At 41.1% G+C, this 18,623-nt stretch overlaps 1 protein-coding gene across 3 annotated transcripts in view; it reads left to right on the forward strand.

The window, feature by feature from the left end:
• CPNE4 (copine 4) overlaps window positions 1-18,623 on the forward strand; it is a 689,746-nt gene that overhangs the window by 624,214 nt on the left and 46,909 nt on the right. For all 3 annotated transcript variants that reach the window (XM_070466753.1, XM_070466751.1, XM_070466752.1), the window contains one exon: window positions 11,040-11,138. In XM_070466753.1, the coding sequence (XP_070322854.1) occupies window positions 11,040-11,138 (99 nt within the window). The remainder of the gene's footprint in view (window positions 1-11,039; window positions 11,139-18,623) is intronic.

An 18,623-nucleotide genomic window follows, 5' to 3' on the forward strand; every position in this document is an offset into this window, starting at 1 on the left:
TAATGCCCATCCATGTTACAAATGGCAAGATTTTCTTCTTTAAGGCTGAATAATACTCTTTAAAAAAATTTTTTTAATTACAAAACTATGGTAACACATTTACAAGAAACTTGGAAAATATAGAAGAAAGTTACATATAGCTCCACTATATAATTATTTTTAAGTAGATAAATTAAGATTTTTAGCTGAAGTTTCAATATCAAACTCTCAAAAATTAATAGACTCAATACAGAAAAGTAGAAGGGTATAGTAGATCTGAAAAGCACTATGAACCAGTTGAACATAAGAGTTATATAATTTTCACACAACAGCAGGATACAAATTCTACTCAAGTTCTTATAGACTATAAACCACGAGACACAGGAACACATCCAGGGACATAAAACAAGGTGCAAAAATTTTATGGTTTAAAGGTATTGAAATTATACAGAATCTGTTCTATTACTGTGGCATTATGTTAGAAATCAATATCTTAAGATACTTGAGAATAACCCACATATTTTCAAGTGCAATGTGACATTTACCAAAAAAGATCTTGACTTAGCTACTGAAAGCCTCAATAAATTTAAAAGACTGAAAAGACACAGAGGGTGATTGCAGAGAAGAAAGTATATAAATGAGAAGCTAATATCAATATTAGAAATTAATATCAAAGATACTTTTTAAAAAACACCATGCTCATTAGAATCACATCTGGAGCTTTGGAGGGAAAAAAAAAAACACCTGGGAACTTGCATTTTTCAAAAAATTTCAAGATAATTCTAATGTGCATCTGGATTTTTAAAAGTGATTACAGGTTTTTCTATTAAATGATAGTTTTATTGATATAGAAGTCTATTGTTTTCTGTTGACCAATCATGATAGTTACAAAATCACAGTATGAAAAGATGCTTATCAGTTTTCACAATCAATAATATGACAAAAAATAAAAGATAATTACAATTCCAAGCCATAATGGAAGCATGATTAACCTAACAATATAAAATGGTGGCAATGTTTAGTTGCTAAGTCATGTCCAACTCTTGTGACCCCCCTGGACTGCAGCCTTCCAGGCTACTCTGTCCATGGGATTTTCCAGGCAAGGACACTTGCATTTCCTTCTCCAACAATATAAAATAATTACATACAATTTAGGGGGTTAAGTAGAGTGATATGATAAGTAGAAATGCATACATGTACATGTTTTCATCCACTTGGCCAGTCTAGGTATTTTGGTTGGTGCATTTAATCCATTTACACTTAAGGTAATTATCAATATGTAAGGTCCTATTACTATTTTCTTAATTGTTCAGGGTTTACTTTTGTAGGTCATTTCCTTCTCTTGTGTTTCCTTCCTAGAGAAGTTCTATCACAATTGGTGATAAAGCTGGTTTGGTGGTGCCAAATTCTCTTAACTTTGGCTTGTCTGTAAAGCCTTTGATTTCTCTTGTCAAATTAGAATAAGAGTCTTGCTGGGTAAAGTATTCTTGGTTGTAGGTTCTTCCCTTTCATCCCTTTAAGTATATCATGCTATTCCCTTCTGGCTTGTAGAGTTTCTACTGAGAAATCAGCTGATAACCTTGTGGGAGTTCCCTTGTATGTTATTTTATCATTTTGCCTTGTTTTTTAATATTTTATCTCTGTCTTTAATTTTGGCAATTTGATTACATTGTGCCTTGGTATATTCCTCCTTGGGTTTATCCTGCCTGGGACACTCTGCATTTCCTGGGATTGGTTGACTATTTCCTCTCCCATGTTAGGGAAGTTTTCAACTATTACCCCTTCAAATATTTTCTCAGGTCTTTTCTCCCTCTCTTCTCCTCCTGGGACCCATATAATGCAGATATTGATGTATTTAATGTTGTCCCAGAGGTTTCTTAGACTGTCTACAGTCTTTTTTCTTTCATTCCTTTTTCTATATTCTGTTTTGTGGCAGTGATTTCTACCATTCTGTCTTCCAAGTAACATATCCATTCTTCTGCCTCAATTATTCTGCTACTGATTCCTTCCAGTGTATTGTTCATCTGTCTGTTTGTTCTTTGGTTCTTCTAGGTCTTTGATAAACACTCCTTGCATCTTCTCTATTCTTTTTTCAAGATTCTGGATCATCTTCACTATCATTTTTCTGATTTTCTTTTCTGGAAGGTTGCCTATCTTTACTTCATTTAGTTGTTTTTCTGATGCTTTATCTTGTCCCTTCATCTGGGAAATAATCAGTTGCTTTTTCATTTTGATTAACTTTCTGTGATGTGGTTTTCTTCTGGTAAAAGGAAAATTGTAATTCTTGCTTCTTCTATCTGTCCTTTGGTGGATGAGGCTAAGGGCCTCATGTAAGCTTCCTGATGGGAGGAACTAGTGCTGGGGAAAATTCGGTCTTGCTCTGGTGGGTAGGGCCATGCTCAGTAAAACTTCAATCTGATTGTCTGCTGATGGGTGGGGTTGTACTCCTTCCCTGTTAGTTGTTTTGCCTGAGGTGACCCAACCCCGAGGTCTACAGGCTCTATGGTAGGGTTAATGGTGACCTCTGAAAGGGCTTATGCCAAGGGGCACGTCCCAGAGCTGCTGATGCCAGTGCCCCCACCCCCACAGTGAACCACTACTGATGCATGCCTCCACAGGAGACTCTACAACCCTAGAAGGTAGGTCTGGTTTAGTCTCCTGTGGGTTCACTACTCATTTCTCCTGGGAGCTGGTGCACACAAGATTTTGTTTGTGCCCCACAAAAGTGGAATCTGTGTTTCCCTTGGTCCTTTGAAAGGTCTGTAATCAAATCCCACTGGCCTTCAAAGTCAGATTCTCTGGGGACTCCTAGTCCCTTTGCCAGATCTCTAGGCTGGGAAGCCTGAGGTGGGGCTCAGAACCCTCACAACAGTGGGAGAACTTTTTTGGTATTATTGTTCTACAGTTAGTAGGTCACCTACTCAGCATGCATAGGATTTGATTTTACCATGATTGCACCCCCTCCTACCATCTCACTGCAGTTTCTCCTTTGTCTTTGGTCAAGGGGTATCTTTTCTGGTGGGTTCCAGCATCCTTCTGTCAATAGTTGTTCAAAAGTTGCAATTTTGGTGCTTTCACAGGAGAAGATGAGTGCACATTTTGATTTGCATTTCCTAACAGTTAATGACCATGAGCATATTTTCATCTATCTGTTGGCCATTTGTATATCTTCTTTGGAGAAACATGTTCAAGTTCTTTGACAATTTTTAAATCAGGTTATTGGGGAATATTTTGGTAATGAGTTGTAGGATTTCCTTATATATTTCGGAAATTAATCCCTTATTAGATATACAGTTTGAAAATATCTTCTCCCATTCTGTAGGATGACTTTTCACTTTATTGATGGTTTCCTTCGCTATGCAGAAGATTTTTATAGTTCCTGTAGGAGTTTGATGTAGTCTCACTTGTCTATTTTTGCTTTTGTTGCATGTGCTTTTGGTATCATATCCAAGAAATCATTGCCTAGGCAAACATCAAGAATATTTTCCCCTGTTTTTTTTTCTAGGAGATTTACAGTTTCAAGTCTCATGATTAAGCCTTCAATCCATTTTGAGTTGATTTTTATGTATGATGTAAGGTAGGGATTCAATTTCATTTTTTTGGCATAAGGATATTGAATTTTCAAAAAATCACCTGTTAAAGGGACTACATTTTCCCCAATGTGTATTTATGACACCTTATCAAATATCAGCTGACCATACATACATGGCTATTTCTGGGCTATCTATTCTGTTCCATTGGCCTACAGATCTGTCTTTATGGGAGTACCATGATGTTTTAATTCCTATGGCTTTGTAATATATTTTGAAATCAGGAAGTGACATCTTCAGCCTCATTCTTTCTCTCAAGATTGCTTTAGCAATTCCGTGTTGACAAAATTCAACAACTTTTCTTGGTAAAAATGCTCAAAAAATTAGAGATTACTTCAACATAATAAAGGCTGCCTATGACAAGCCCACAGCTAATATCTTACTCAACTGTGAAAATGTTAAAGCTTTTTCTCCAAGTTTAGAAATGAGACAAGAATGCCTGTTCTTGCCCCTTCTTTTCAACATAATGCTGAAAGTCCATGTCAGAGCAACTGGACAAGAACAAGAAATAAAATCCATCTTTTCACTGTCTATATGTCTAGTCAAGTCTTTAATCTCTCTAAGCCTGTGACCAATGTGGAGTCTAAGATGGCGGAGTAGAAGGACATGCACTCATCTTCTCCTGTGAGAACTCCAAAATTAAAACTCACTGCTGAACAGCCATCAACAGGAGACTGTTGGATCCCACCAAAAAAAGATACCCCACATCCAAGGGCAAAGGAGAAGCCCCAGAAAGATGGAAGGAGGGGTGAAATCACATTGAAAATCAAACCCCATACCCACCAGAGATGCTCAGAGGGCTCAAACAAAACCTTGTGTGCACCAGGACCCAGAGACCCCACAAAGACTGAGCCAGAAATGTGTTTGAGTGTCTCCTGTGGAACTGCAGGTCAACAGTGGCTTGACACAGTGGCAAGGGCTCTGGGTAAAGGAGACCTGGTCACACGCCCTGTGGCATAAGCCCTCTTGGAGGAAGTCACCATTAACCCCACCACAGAGCCACCAAGCAGATGGCCCACAAACTGCAGAACAATTATATGAAAGAAATTCTCTCACTGTTAAGAAAGTTCTAAGACCCACAACAGATTTCGCCACCTGGGGATCTGGCAAAGGGACTGAGAACCCCTAGCGAATTTGACTTTGGAGGTCACTGGGATTTGATTACAGAACTTATACAGGACTGGGGAAACAGACTCTTGGAGAGCACAAAAAACCTTGTGTACACCAGGACCCAGGAGGAAGGAGCAGTGACCCTACAAGAGATTGAGCCAGACTTGCCTGTGAGGGTCCAGGAGTCTCTGGCGTGGGCCGGCAGTGGTCTGCTGCAGGGTCGGGGCACTGAGTGTGGCAGTGCATGCATGGAACCTTTTGAAGGAGGTCACCATTATCATAACTTCCACCATAGTTTGGTCTCAGGTCAACCAACAGGGAGGGAACACAGCCGCACCCATCAACAGAAAATTGGATTAAAGATTTACTGAGCATGGCCCTGCCCATCAGAACAAGACTCTAACCCCTACAGTCAGTCTCTCCCAAAGGGAAGCTCTCCCAACAGAAACAGAATGATCTCTGTTCATTTCCAAGTCAAGTCATTCAATATTGCAGTAATCCAAGTCTATGCCCATCAGTAATGCTGACAGTTCTATGAAGACCTACAAGACCATCTAGAATTAACACCCCCAAAAGATGTCAGTTTCATCATAAAGGACTGGAATGCAAAAATAGGAAGTCAAGAGACACCTGAAGTAAAAGGCAAATTTGGCCTTGGGATAAAAAATGAAGCAGGCCAAAGCCTAACCTGAGTTTTACCAAGAGAACACACTGGTCATAGCAAACACCCTCTTCCAACATCACAAGAGAAGACTCTACACAAGGACCTTACCAGATGGTCAATACTGAAATCAGTTTGATTATATTCTTTGCAGCCAAAGATGAAGAAGCTCTATACAGTCAGCAAAAAAAAGACCAGGAGCTGACTATGGCTGAGATCATGAACTCCTTATTGTAAAATTCAGACTTAACTTGAAGGAAGTAGGGAAAACCACTAAATCATTCAGATATGATGTAAATCAAATCCCTTACAATTATACAGTGGAAGTGATAAATAGATTCAAGGAATTATATCTGATAGACAGTGCCTGAAGAACTATGGATGGAGGTTGATGACGTTGTATAGGAGGTAGTAATCCAGACCATCCCCAAGAAAAAAGACATGGAAAAAGCCAAAATGGTTGTCTGAGGAGGCCTTACAAATAGCTGAGAAAAGAAGAGAAGCTAAAGGCAAAGGAGAAAATGAAAGATATACCCATTTGATTGCAGAGTTCCAAAGAATAGCAAGGATAGTTAAGAAAGCTTTCATAAGTGATTAATGCGAAGAAATAGAGGAAAACAATAGACTGGGAAAGACTAGGGATCTCTTCCAGAAAATTAGAGATACAAAAGGAATACTTCATGCAAAGATGGGCTCAATAAAGGACAGAAATGGTATGGACCTAACAGAAGCAGAAGATATTAAGAAGAGGTGGCAAGAATACACAGAACTATACAAAAAAGATCATGACCCAGATAACTGTGATGGTGTGATCACTCACCTAGAGCCAGACATCCTGGAATGCAAAGTCAAGTGGACCTTAGGAAGCATCACTACAAAAAAAGTTAGTGGACGTGATGGAATTCCAGTTGAGTTATTTTCAAATCCTAAAAGATGATGCTGGTAAAGTGCTGCACTTAATATGTCAGCAAATTTGGAAAACTCAGCAGTGGCCACAGGACTGGAAAAGGTCAGTTTTCATTCCAATCCCAAGAAAGGCAATGCTGAAGAATGTTCAAACTACTGCACAATTGCACTTATCTCACAGGCTAGCAAAGTAATGCTCAAAATTCTCCAAGCTAGGCTTCAACACTACGTGAACTGTGAAATCTCAGATGTTCAAGCTGGATTTAGGAAAGGCAGAGGAATCAGAGGTCAAATTGCCAACATTCATTGGACCATCAAAAAAGCAAGAGAATACCAAAAAACAAAAACTTTTGTTTTATTGATTACACCAAAGCCTTTGACTGTGTAGATCACAAAAAAAAAAATACCAGACCACCTTACAGGGCTTCTGAGGAATCTGTATGTAGGTCAAGAAGGAATAGTTAGAACCAGACATGGAACAAAAGACTGGTTCCAAATTGGGAGAGGAGTACATCAAGGCTGTATATTGTCACCCTGCTTATTTAGCTTATATGCAGAGTATATCATGTGAAATGTCAGACTGGGTGAAGCACAAACTGGAATCAAGATTTTGGGGAGAAATACCAATAACCTCAGATACGCACATGACACCACCCTTATGGCAGAAAGTGAAGAGGACCTAAAGAGCCTCTTGATGAAAGTGAAAGAGAAGAGTGGGAAAGCTGGCTTAAAACTCAGCATTCAAAAAACTAAGATCATGGCCTCTGGTCCCATCACCTCATGGCAAATAGATGGGGAAACAGTGGAAAAAGTGAGAGATTTTATTTTTGAAGGCTCCAAAATGACTGCAAATGGTGACTGCAGCCGTGAAATTAAAAGGGGCTTGCTCCTTGAAAAAAAAAAGCTATGACCAACCTAGTCAACATGTTAAAAAGTGGAAACATTACTTTGCCAACAAAGGTCCATCTAGTTAAAGCTATGGTTTTTCCAGTAGTCATGTATGGATGTGAGAGTTGGACTATAAAGAAAGCTGAGCACTGAAGAATTGATGCTTTTGAACTGTGGTGTTGAAGAAAACTCTTGAGAGTCCCTTGGACTGCAAAGAGATCCAAACAGTCCATCCTAAAGGAAATCAGTCCTGAATATTCTTTGGAAGGACTGATGCTGAAGCTGAAACTCCAATCCTTTGGCCATTGATGCAAAGAACTGACTCCTTGAAAAGACCCTGATGCTGGGAAAGATTGAAGGCAGGAAGAGAAAGAGACTACAGAGGATGAGATGGTTGGATGGCATCACCAACTTGATGCATGTGAGTTTGAGCAAGCTTCGGGAGTTAGTGACAGACAGGGAAGCCTGACCTGCTCAGTCCATGGGGTCACAAAGAGTCAGACATGACTGAGTGACTGAAGTGAACTGAACTGAACCCTGTGACTGATATCTGTAAATGATAACAATAATATTGTCACTTCAAGATTAATGTACAGGATTAGAGACCATAAAAACTAATTGCTTGGGTTCATATGAAATGATCAGTTAGAGCAAACTTTAAAGTTTAACTTCTGTTCATTCAAAGATTACCTATTGTTAGATATGTACTTTAGAAAACTTACTTCACCTATCTGTGCCTTGGTTTCTTCATCTGTAAAATGGGCATAATGAAAATTGTTCTGGGTAATATGTGAAGCTGGGTAAAGTAGTCAGAACAGTTTCTGGCACATAGTAAGCACTATATGTGTTGTAATTATTATGATTTGATGTTTTGTGACTGGGTGGAAATTAGGTAGGTAGGAAACCTGGACTTCATCTCCATCCTGTACTGGATGAACTTGTAGGAGTCACTTCCCTTCTCTTTCATTAATTTCCTTCTCTGTAAACAAGGGCGTTGATAAGACCATCTATCAAGCTTAGATATTTTAAGATGATAAACTCCACTGTGAGCTTAAGAACTCGAGAAGGCCTCCTGGCTTGTAGATAGTTCTGAGCTGCTACTCTCTCACCAGTCTGTCAAGGCTTCCTTATTGATTTATACCAAGAACCGTTCCTCTGTCTCAACTTTTCTGCAGAGCAGTTGATCTGTTTACTCTTCACCAAGATGCATTCCTCTGTCAGTTGCATCAGAGCTGTCATATAAGCCAGCTTCATGGCAGGGAGAGAGAGGAAAATAGTGTTTTTATGTTTATGCCTCACTGTGTCTTCCTTCCTCTGGGATCCCTTCTGAAAAAGGTCAAAACAGAATTCTGCAACTGCCCTGATGAAAAATGACACTGATTGAAGAAGCAGAGCCTATGTAAGCAGTCCTGCCCACCCAACGAGGCGGGGCCTGGAGCCCTGCTGGGCCTGACTCATCCTCCACCCCAGGGGGGTTCTGCCCCTAAAGAGAGCAAACGTCTTGAACGTTATGGCAGCAGATGGAAGAAGGGCAGTAACTAACGGAAGCATGATTGGAAACTTAAGACAGGGCAGAGAAGAAGTGACAGTTTTGCTTCAGATTCAGTGACAAACCAAAGTATTATATACATTCTCTCTTGCTTTGCCTATATTCTTCTTTGTTTGTTTGTTTTTGTTTTTGTTTCATTAATTTATATTAGTTGGAGGCTAATTACTTTACAATATTGTAGTGGTTTTTGCCATACATTGATATGAATCAGCCATGGATTTACATGTGGTCCCCATCCTGAACCCCCCCTCCCACCTCCCTCCCCATCCCATCCCTCTGGGTCATCCTAGTGCACCAGCCCTGAGCACCCTGTCTCATGCATCCAACCTGGGCTGGTGATCTGTTTCACATTTGATAATATACATGTTTCAAAGCTATTCTCTCAGATAATTGCTTTACAATGACATGTTAGTTTCTGCTGTACAGCAAAGTGAAATCAGCCATAAGTATACATGTATCTCCACCCTCTTGGACCTCTGCCCTCCCTACCCCACTCATCTAGGTCATCACAGAACACAAGGTTGAGGTTCCTGTGCTATATACACAGCAGCTTCCCACTGGCTATCTATTTTACACATGGTAGTGTATACATATGTCAATCCTACTCTCCTGCTTTCCCTATATCCTAGGGAAGAGTTAAAAAGAAACACAGTAAGACACAAGGGAGTGTAGAATAGTCTGCTTCCTCTTCTCTTCACTTACTGGTTTTGACCCCTTTACATTTTTATCTGCCTCTCCCCAAGACTGAAGACTGGGTATCTGACCATCAGACTCAGGTGTCCCAGGGCTGAGTTCACTACTGGGCAAAGTTAAGAGCCTAAAAGAAACAGCTCCAGGAACACACTTTCTTCTCTTTCTGTGTCCAAGCTGGACAAGCTTTCCTTTGCTTCTGGCTCCAGATAATGATTGTGTGAGTGCCAGGGTCAGTGGGCAGGAGCTGACAGAGAGAGAGAAAAACCCCTGTGGGGAGTAGCTGACATCAGTGGACAAGTGTTTGGCAGTGTGCTGTTCACAGAGTGCTTCCTGAGTGATGTTACCCACTGGATGGAGGTTGATAAATCCACTGTGACAGAAAACAAATGAGTAGGAATAAATTTGAAAGAAAAGAAAGAAAGTGAAAGTTGCTCAGTCATGTCTGACTCTTTGTGACCTCAAGGACTATACAGTCTATGGAATTCTCCAGGCCAGAATACTGGAGTGGGTAGCCTTTCCCTTCTCCAGGAGATCTTCCCAACCCAGGGGTTGAATCCAGGTCTCCTGTGTTGCACGCAGATTCTTTACCAGCTGAGCCACAAGGGAAGCCCAGGAATAAGTTTAGGGGGAGATTATGTTTTGTTTGGGGCAGTATTTCATTTTAGGTCTGTGCAGTATCCCACAGAGTCAGAAAATAGATTTACACATCAAGTTTGCCAGGAAGGACTGACCAGCATGTTCTTCATCCCAAGAAAAAGCCAGTATGCCCCATGTACCCCAATATTCCAGGGAAAACCTCTGAGGTAAATGTCTCATTTACTCCCTTGAGCTTATCTGAAGTCTGGGGTTCCTGATTGCAAATTCCTTGTTTCAGATGTAGAAGTGATATTTGAAGTGCTTGAGACCCTAGTCCAACCTCCACACTAGAAAATATGGGGACTCCCTCTTTATCTAAGAGCATGTGACCAAGCAAAGTGGTGGCTACTGATTAAACCTGCATTACTCTGCAAAGTGTTACTTGGAAGCCCAGAAGGTAGCTTCTATTAGATGGAGCCCTCCTGTTGGAAGGTCGTGTCTTAACTGTGGTGGATGCCTGCTTTTTAACCAATGTAACTCACCTCTTTGTTTTTCACCCATTTTTTTGCTTGGGTATAATTAATGATCTCACTTTTTGGCTCTCTTACTCGTTTTTGTTAGCATCGCTCTTTTGCCTGCAGAAAAAAAAGAAAAAGAAAATGTGATTCATATGATCAAATCATCGCTGCCACTGTGGAAGCTACAGGCATGAACTCAGGCACCTGATTCCACCTGCAAACCACAGAGGCTCTGCTGTGGGGAAAGCATTAGAGTTGTAGTCAGGATACCTACTTTCAAATCCCAGACTTTTCATTCACTGCATGGTACCTTTGACAAGTCACTTATCTCCTTTTGGTCTTATTGGCCTTATCTGAAAAATGGGCAAATTATTAGTCACTGTTGCAGAACAGGGCTTCTGGAGATCATGGCAAAAATGCTAAGTAAAGCCAGTGGAAACCAAAGGCATACAACATCCCACAGGCTGCAATCTTAGACTTTTGACCCAGAAAGTTTTCATTGCCTTCAGCTGCTGTGGACACATTCTTAAGTTTAAAAAAAAAAAAAAACAACTTCTTTTCTGTTGCAGTGCATAGTATGGGACTGGGACTCCAATGGCAAACATGACTTCATTGGAGAATTCACTTCAACCTTCAAGGAGATGAGAGGAGCAATGGAAGGCAAACAGGTACGTGGTGAGCACCCTGTGGAATTTCTCCAAGACTCGCCCATCACAATGCCTCGTTAGCACCCAGACAGAGCAGCTAGAGGTGAAATATTAGTGTATAATTAAATGAGGCCAGCAGGGAGCATGGAGGGATCCAAAACCCAGGTTCTAGTGCCAACCCAGCCTGCAGCAATTAGTGTGACTTTGGACAGGACCCTGCCCAGTGTGAAACCATTCCTCCACTGGCAAAGTGGAGAAGTCAAATAAGGATGGTTCAAATATTCTTTAGCTGTGTAGCCCTGGACAAGTGACTTAGTCTCTCTGTGCCTCAGCTTTCTCACTTAAAAAAATTAAGGTGATAATGGTACCTACCTGTGAAGACTAAATGAGATAATTCATGATTCGCATTTGGCAGGATGTCTGACACTTACAAAATATGTACTATTGTTATTATCTAGTATCAGTACTCTTTCCAGATCTACATTTCCATAACCTGATAGCATTAATTACACATTTAATGCTTTGGATGAATTGATTCCTTCAAGTGTGGATTTTGGGCACCAGATTTTCATCTCGTCTCACCATTTCATTCTTACACTCTTGATACCAAGACATAAATCTGAACACTACCACATGCCACAGGGGCACATAGGGATTTCATTGCATCATGCAGAAGCCTGCCCCTTCTCTGTGTATCTTTCAGGCACCTGTACTTTGATAGATACATACATGCATCTATTATTCAGTTGCTGTCGTCTGAACCCTGACCATGTAACTTCTGCTGTGACCTGTTCAGGGTTCACCTGCCCAACTTCAGCTACAGAACCTGAATCTCTTTGCTTGAGAGCTTTTTCTGCCTGCTGAATCCTGCTCTGCACCTGCCAACAGCAGGCTGAATGTGTCGGGGAAGATGTACATATTTCAGACAGCTGCCCTCAAACAATAGCTAGTGGTAAGCAGGATATAACAGCCCATCTCTTTTGCCCTTCAGGCAGCAGAACTCTGAGGTGTGCTCTGAGCAGCTGCCCACAGCTCACCAGCAGGGAGTGGCCCTAGCTGACAATGGCATCCCTGACTTGATCACACACCTCTTTCTGGCTGCTTCCCTCTCCCAGTTCCCCACTCTTCTACTGTTGTTTCCTGGAAATGCCAACTAGATGAATTATTGTTCCTGTTGTTGTTGTTTTGCACTTGCTAAGTCATGTGTGACTCTTTGTGGCCCCATGGACTGCAGCACACCAGGCTCCTCTGTCTTCCACTATCTCCTGGAATTTGCTCAAATTCATGTTTATTGAGTCAGTGATGCTATCTAACCATCTCATCTTCTGCCACTATTTTCTCCTTTTGTCTTCAATCTTTCCCAGCATCAAACTCTTTTTTCCAGTGAGTCAGGTCTTCATATCAGGTGACCAAAGTACTGAAGCTTCAGCTTCAGCAACTGTCTTTCCAATGAATATTCAGGGTTGATTTCCTTCAGGATTGACTGGTTTGATCTCCTTGTGGTCCAAGGAACTCTCAAGAGTCTTCTTCTCCAGTACCACATATCAAAAGCATCTATTCTTCTGGGCTCAACCCCTTCTTTATGGTCCAGCCCTCACATCCATTTATGACTACTGGATAAACCATGCTGCTGCTGCTGCTAAGTCGCATCAGTCGTGTCCAACTCTGTGCGACCCCAAAGATGGCAGCCCACCAGGCTCCCCCATCCCTGAGATTCTCCAGGCAAGAACACTGGAGTGGGTTGCCATTTCCTTCTCCAATGCATGAAAGTGAAAAGTGAAAGTGAAGTCGCTCAGTCATGTCCAACTCTTAGCGACCCCATGGACTGCAGCCTACCAGGCTCCTCTGTCCATGGGATTTTCCAGGCAAGAGTACTGGAGTGGGGTGCCATTGCCTTCTCCGTGGATAAACCATAGTTTTGACTATATTGACCTTTGTTGGCAAAGTGATGTTTCTGCTTTCTAATACACAGTCTAGGTTTGTCATAACTTTCCTTACAAGGAGAAAGCATCTTTTAATTTCATGGGTACAGTCATCAGCCACAGTGATTTTGGAGACCAAGAAAATAAAATCTGTCACTGTCTCTACTTTTCCCCCTTCTATTTGCCATGAAGTGATGAGACCAGATGCCATGATCTTCATTTTTGAACATTGAGTTCTAAACCAGCTTTTTCACTCTCCTCTTTCACCTTCATCAAGAGGCTCTTTAGTTCCTCTTCACTTTTGGTCACTAGAGTGGTATCATCTGCATATCTTAGGTTGTTGATATTTCTCCTGGCAATCTTGATTACAGCTTGTAATTCATCTAGCCCAGCATTTCACATGATGTACTCTGCATGTAAGTGAAATAAGCAGGATAACAATATACAGCCTTGTCATATTCCCTTCCCAGTTCTGAACCAGTCCATTGTTCCATGTCCAGTTCGAACTGTGCTTCTTGACCCACACACAGGTTTCTCAGGAGACAGGTAAGGTGGTCTGGTTCTCCTATCTCTTTAAGAACTTCCATAGTTTGTTGTGATTCTCACAGTCAAAGGTTTTAGCACAGTCAATGAAGCAGAAGTAGCTGTTTTTTGGGAACTCCCTTGCTTTCCCCATGATCCAATGAATGTTGGCAATTTGATCTCTGGTTCCTCTACTTCTTCAAAACCCAGATTGTATATCTGGAAATTATCAGTTCACCTACTGCTGAAGCCTAGCTTGAAGAATTTTGAGCATAACTTTGTTAGCATGTCAAATCAGCACAATTTTATGGTAGTTTGAACATTCTTTGACATTGACCTTCTTTGGGATTGGAGTGAAAGCTGACCTTTTCCAGTCCTATAGCCACTGCTGAGTTTTTCCAAATTTGCTGGCATATTGAGTACAACAATTTAACAGCATCATCTTTTAGGATTTTAAATAGCTCAGCTACTTGAACTTAAATCTTTGCTTCAGCATTAGCTTCTGGAAGAACTCAAACCAAGATACCTGCCATCCTTACTCTGGGACCACGAGACCCATAGACCAGAAAAGAATGATAGCAAAGAAAGACTTTTTCTGTAAGAGATAAGACTCTGTGCCTGGTCTGCTCAGAATTACTGCTCAGGGAAAATGTCCCAACTCATTGTTCAAGTCTCTCCTTTCAGATATTAAGTCAAGATATAACCAGCCTGGATGGACATAAATTAATATCCTTTCGGATTAGAGGCTTAATCAGAATCAGACCATTTGTTGAATACCTTTCATTGGCCTGAGAAGTCAAGGGCAGTTCTCCACATAGCTTCCACAACCCACTGTATATACTGTTGTACACCCAGCATTGCAAGAAATTTTTCAGATACACAGAGACCTTCACCCATGAGCAGGCTTTCTGAGTTTCAGGACTATAATTAAAATCAACAGTAAACTATAAATAAAGTGACTCCCCAAATAACTAGGATTTTATCCAGAGATGTTGTTGGTTCTTTGAATACACAAGACAAGGCCCCTTTGAGTCAATAAATTAATGACAGTTAGCCACATCACCCTCTGGAGTTTTAAAGAGTTATACCAAGTTTTGCCTTGTTCTCCTTTCCAAAGAGAAATAAACAAACCAATAAACATGGGAAATATTACATCTTTAGAATGCTGGGAACATATTAAAAGTAAGATTATAGCATACATCAAAATTGAAGCATACTGAAGTCTGATGCTTTAAAACAAACAAGAAAGAGTCTTTAAGTGCCTCTGAGGAAATGGATCATATGTTCTTGTTCAGGCATTACGATGTGTCCAAATCTCTGCAGCCCCAAGGACTGCAGCATGCCAGGCTTCCCAGTCTTTCACTATCTCCCTGAGTTTGCTCAAGCTCATGTCCATTTAGTCAGTGATGCCATCAAACCATATCATCTTCTGTCATTCCCTTTTCCTCCTGACCTCAATCTTTCCCAGTATCAGAGTGTTTTCCAATGAGTTGACTCTTCATATCAGGTGGCTAAAGTACTGGAGATTCAGTATCAGTATCAGTCCTAGCTTCAGTATCAGCCCTAGCTTCAGTATCAGTCCTTCAAGTGAATATTCAGGGTTGATTTCCCTCAGGATTGACTGGTTTGATCTCCTTGCTGCCCAAGGGACTCTCAGAAGTCTTTTCCAACACCACAATTTGAAAGCATCAATTCTTCAGCACTCAGCCCCTTCTCTATGGTCCAACTCATGAGATGTGAATCTGTATGTGACTACTGGAAAAACCATAGCTTTGACTATGTGGACCCTTGTTGGCAAAGTGATGTCTCTCCTTTTTTAATACGCTGTCTAGGTTTGAACTCTGGTGTTGGAGAAGACTCTTGAGAGTCCCTTTGACTGCAATGAGATCCAACCAGTCCATCCTAAAGGAAATCAGTTCTGAATATTCATTGTAAGGACTGATGCTGAAGATGAATCTCCAATACTTTGGCCACCTGATGTGAAGAACTGACTCATTAGAAAAGACCCTGATGCTGGAAAAGACTGAAGACGGGAGGAGAAGGGGATGACATAGAATGAGATGGTTGGATGGCATCACTGACTCAATGGACATGAGTTTGAGCAAGCTCCAGGAGTTGGTAATGGATAGGCGAAGTTTCGTGTGCTGCAGTCCATGGGATCGCAAAGAGTCGGACATGACTGATCAGCTGAACTGAACTGAACTAGATTTGTCATATCTTTTCTTCAAAGGAGCAAGCATCATTTAATTTCATGGCTGCAGTCATGGTATGCACTGATTTTGGAGCCTAGGAAAAGGAAATCTGCCAGTGGTTCTACACTTTTCCCCTTCTATTAGCCATGAAGTGATGACTGGATGCCATGAATTAGTCTTTTCAATATTGAGTTTTAAGCCAGCTTTTCACTCTCCTCTTTCACCCTCATCAAGAGGCCCTTTAATTCCTCTTTGCTTTCTGCCATTAGAGTGGTATCATCTGCATATCTGAGGTTGTTGATATTTCTCCTGGGAATCTTGATTCCAGCTTGTGCTTCATCTAGCCCAGCATTTTTGCATGATGTACTCTGTATATAAGTTAAATAAGCAGGGTGACAATATACAGCCTTGACATACTCCTTTCCCAATCTGGACCCCAGTACATTGTTTGATGTCTAGTTTAAACTGTTACTTCTTGACATTCTTAACCTCCAGTTTCTCAGGAGACAGGTAAAGGTGATGTAGTATTTCCATTTCTTGAAGAATTTTCCACAGTTTGTTGTGATCCACACAAAAGCTTTCACCTAGTCAATGAAGAGGAAGTAGATTTTTTCTGTAATTCCCTTTTTCTGTGATCCAATGGATTTTGGCAATTTGATCTCTGGTTCCTCTGCCTTCTCTATTCCAGCTTGTATATCTGGAAGTTCTCAGTTCACATAGTGTTGAAGCCTAACTTGAAGAATTTTGAGCATTATCTTGAGGATGTGAGATAAGTGCAATTATACAGTAGTTTGAACATTCTTTGGCATTGCTTTCTTTAAGATTGGAATGAAAACTGAATTTTTCCAGCCCTGTGGCCATTGCTGAGTTTTCTAAATTTGCTTTCATAATGAGTGTAGTACTTTAACAGCATCATTTTTTAGGATTTTAAATAACTCAACTGGAATTCCATCACCTCCGCTAGCTTTGTTTGTAGTAATGCTTCCTAAGGCCTACTTGACTTCACACTCCAAGATGCCTGGTCCAGGTGAGTCTCCACACCACCGTGGTTATCTAGGTCATTAAGGTTTTGTTGGTTTTTTTTGTGTTTTTTTTGTTGTTGTTGTTGTTTTTTGTATAGTTCTGTGTATTCTTGCCAGAATCTCTTTTAATCTCTTCTGCTTCTGTTAATTCCTTGCCATTTCTGTCCTTTATTGTGCCCCATCCTTGCAAGAAATATTCCCTTGGTATCTCCAATTTGCTTGAAGAGATCATTAGTCTTTCCCATTCTATTAGTTTCCTCTGTTTCTTTGCATTATTCACTTAAGAAGTTTTCTAATGTCTCCTTGCTATTCTCTAGAACTATGCATTCAGTTGGGTATATCTTTCCCTTTCTCCTTTGCCTTGTGTTTCTCTTCTTTTCTCAGCTATTTATAAGGCCTCCTCAGACAACCATTTTGCCTTCTTGGCATTTCTTTTTCTTTGAGATGGTTTTGGTCACCACCTCCTATACAATGTTATGAAACGCTATCCATAGTTTTTCAGGCACTCTGTCTCCCATATCTAGCCCCTTGAATCTATGTGTCTCTTCTACCAGAGTAAGACCCAGTTTTCCCCACAGTCAATCTCTCCCATCAGGAAGCTTGCCTTTTATCCTCATCCATCAGAAGGCAGACAGAATAAGCAAGAACTACAATACCACTGCCTTTGGAATGAAAGCAAAAATCACAGAAAGCTAACCAAAACAATCACATGGATCACAGCCTTGTGTAACTCAATGAAGCTATGAGCCAGGCCATCCAGGGCCACCCAAGATGGACAGACCATAGTGGAAAATTCTGACAAAATGTGGTTCACTGGAGAAGGGAATGGCAAATCAAATTAGTGTTCTTGCCTTGAGAAACCCATGAATAGTATGAAAAGGCAAAAATATATTACACCTGAAGATGAGCCCCACACTGAACCCCCCCCACCCCGCCCCACCCAGGTCAGTAGGTATGCTGTGGGGAAGAGTGGAGAAATAGCTCCAGAAGAATGAAGAGGCTGGGCCAAAGCAGAAACAACACTCATTTGTGGATGTGTCACCACTACGTCAAAGTAAAATCCAATGCAGTAAAGAATAATGCTGCATAGGCACCTGAAATGTTAGGTCCATGAATTGGATGTGGTCAAGCAGGAGACAGCAAGATTGAACACTGACATCTTAGAACTAAATGAACTAAAATGGATGGGAATGGGTGAGTTTAATTCACATGACCACTATATCGCCTACTGTGGGCAACAATCCTTTAGAAGAAAGAGTAGCCCTCACAGTCAATGTACTGTGTGCTTAGTTGCTCAGTCACGTCTGAATTTTTGTGACCCCATGGACTGCAGCCTGCCAGGCTCCTCTGTCCATGGGGATTCTCCAGGCAAGAATACGGGAGTGGGCTGTCATGACCTCCTCCAGGGGATCTTCCCAACCCAGGGATCCAACCCAGATCTCCCACATTGCAGGAGGATTCTTCACCATCTGAGCTACCAGGGGAGCCCAAGAATACTGAAGTGGGTAGCCTATCCCTTCTCCAGACAATCTTCCCAACCCAGGATTCAAATCAGGGTCTCCTGCACTGCAGGCAGATTCTTTACCAACTGAGCTACCATGGAAGCCCAGTAAGAGAGTCTAAAATGCAGTACTTGGGTGCAATCTCAAAAACAACAGAATGATCTTGGTTATTTTTTCAAGCAAACCATTCAACATCACAGTAATCCATATCTATACCCCAAGAACTGATGCCGAGCTGAAGTTGACCAGTTCTATGAAAACCTACAACAACTTCTAGAACTAACATTCAAAAAAGGTGTCCTTTTCATAATAGGGGATTGGAATGCAAAAGCAGGAAGTCAAGAGA

This window comes from Odocoileus virginianus, chromosome 4, assembly GCF_023699985.2.
Source record: "Odocoileus virginianus isolate 20LAN1187 ecotype Illinois chromosome 4, Ovbor_1.2, whole genome shotgun sequence".
NCBI lineage: Eukaryota > Metazoa > Chordata > Mammalia > Artiodactyla > Cervidae > Odocoileus > Odocoileus virginianus.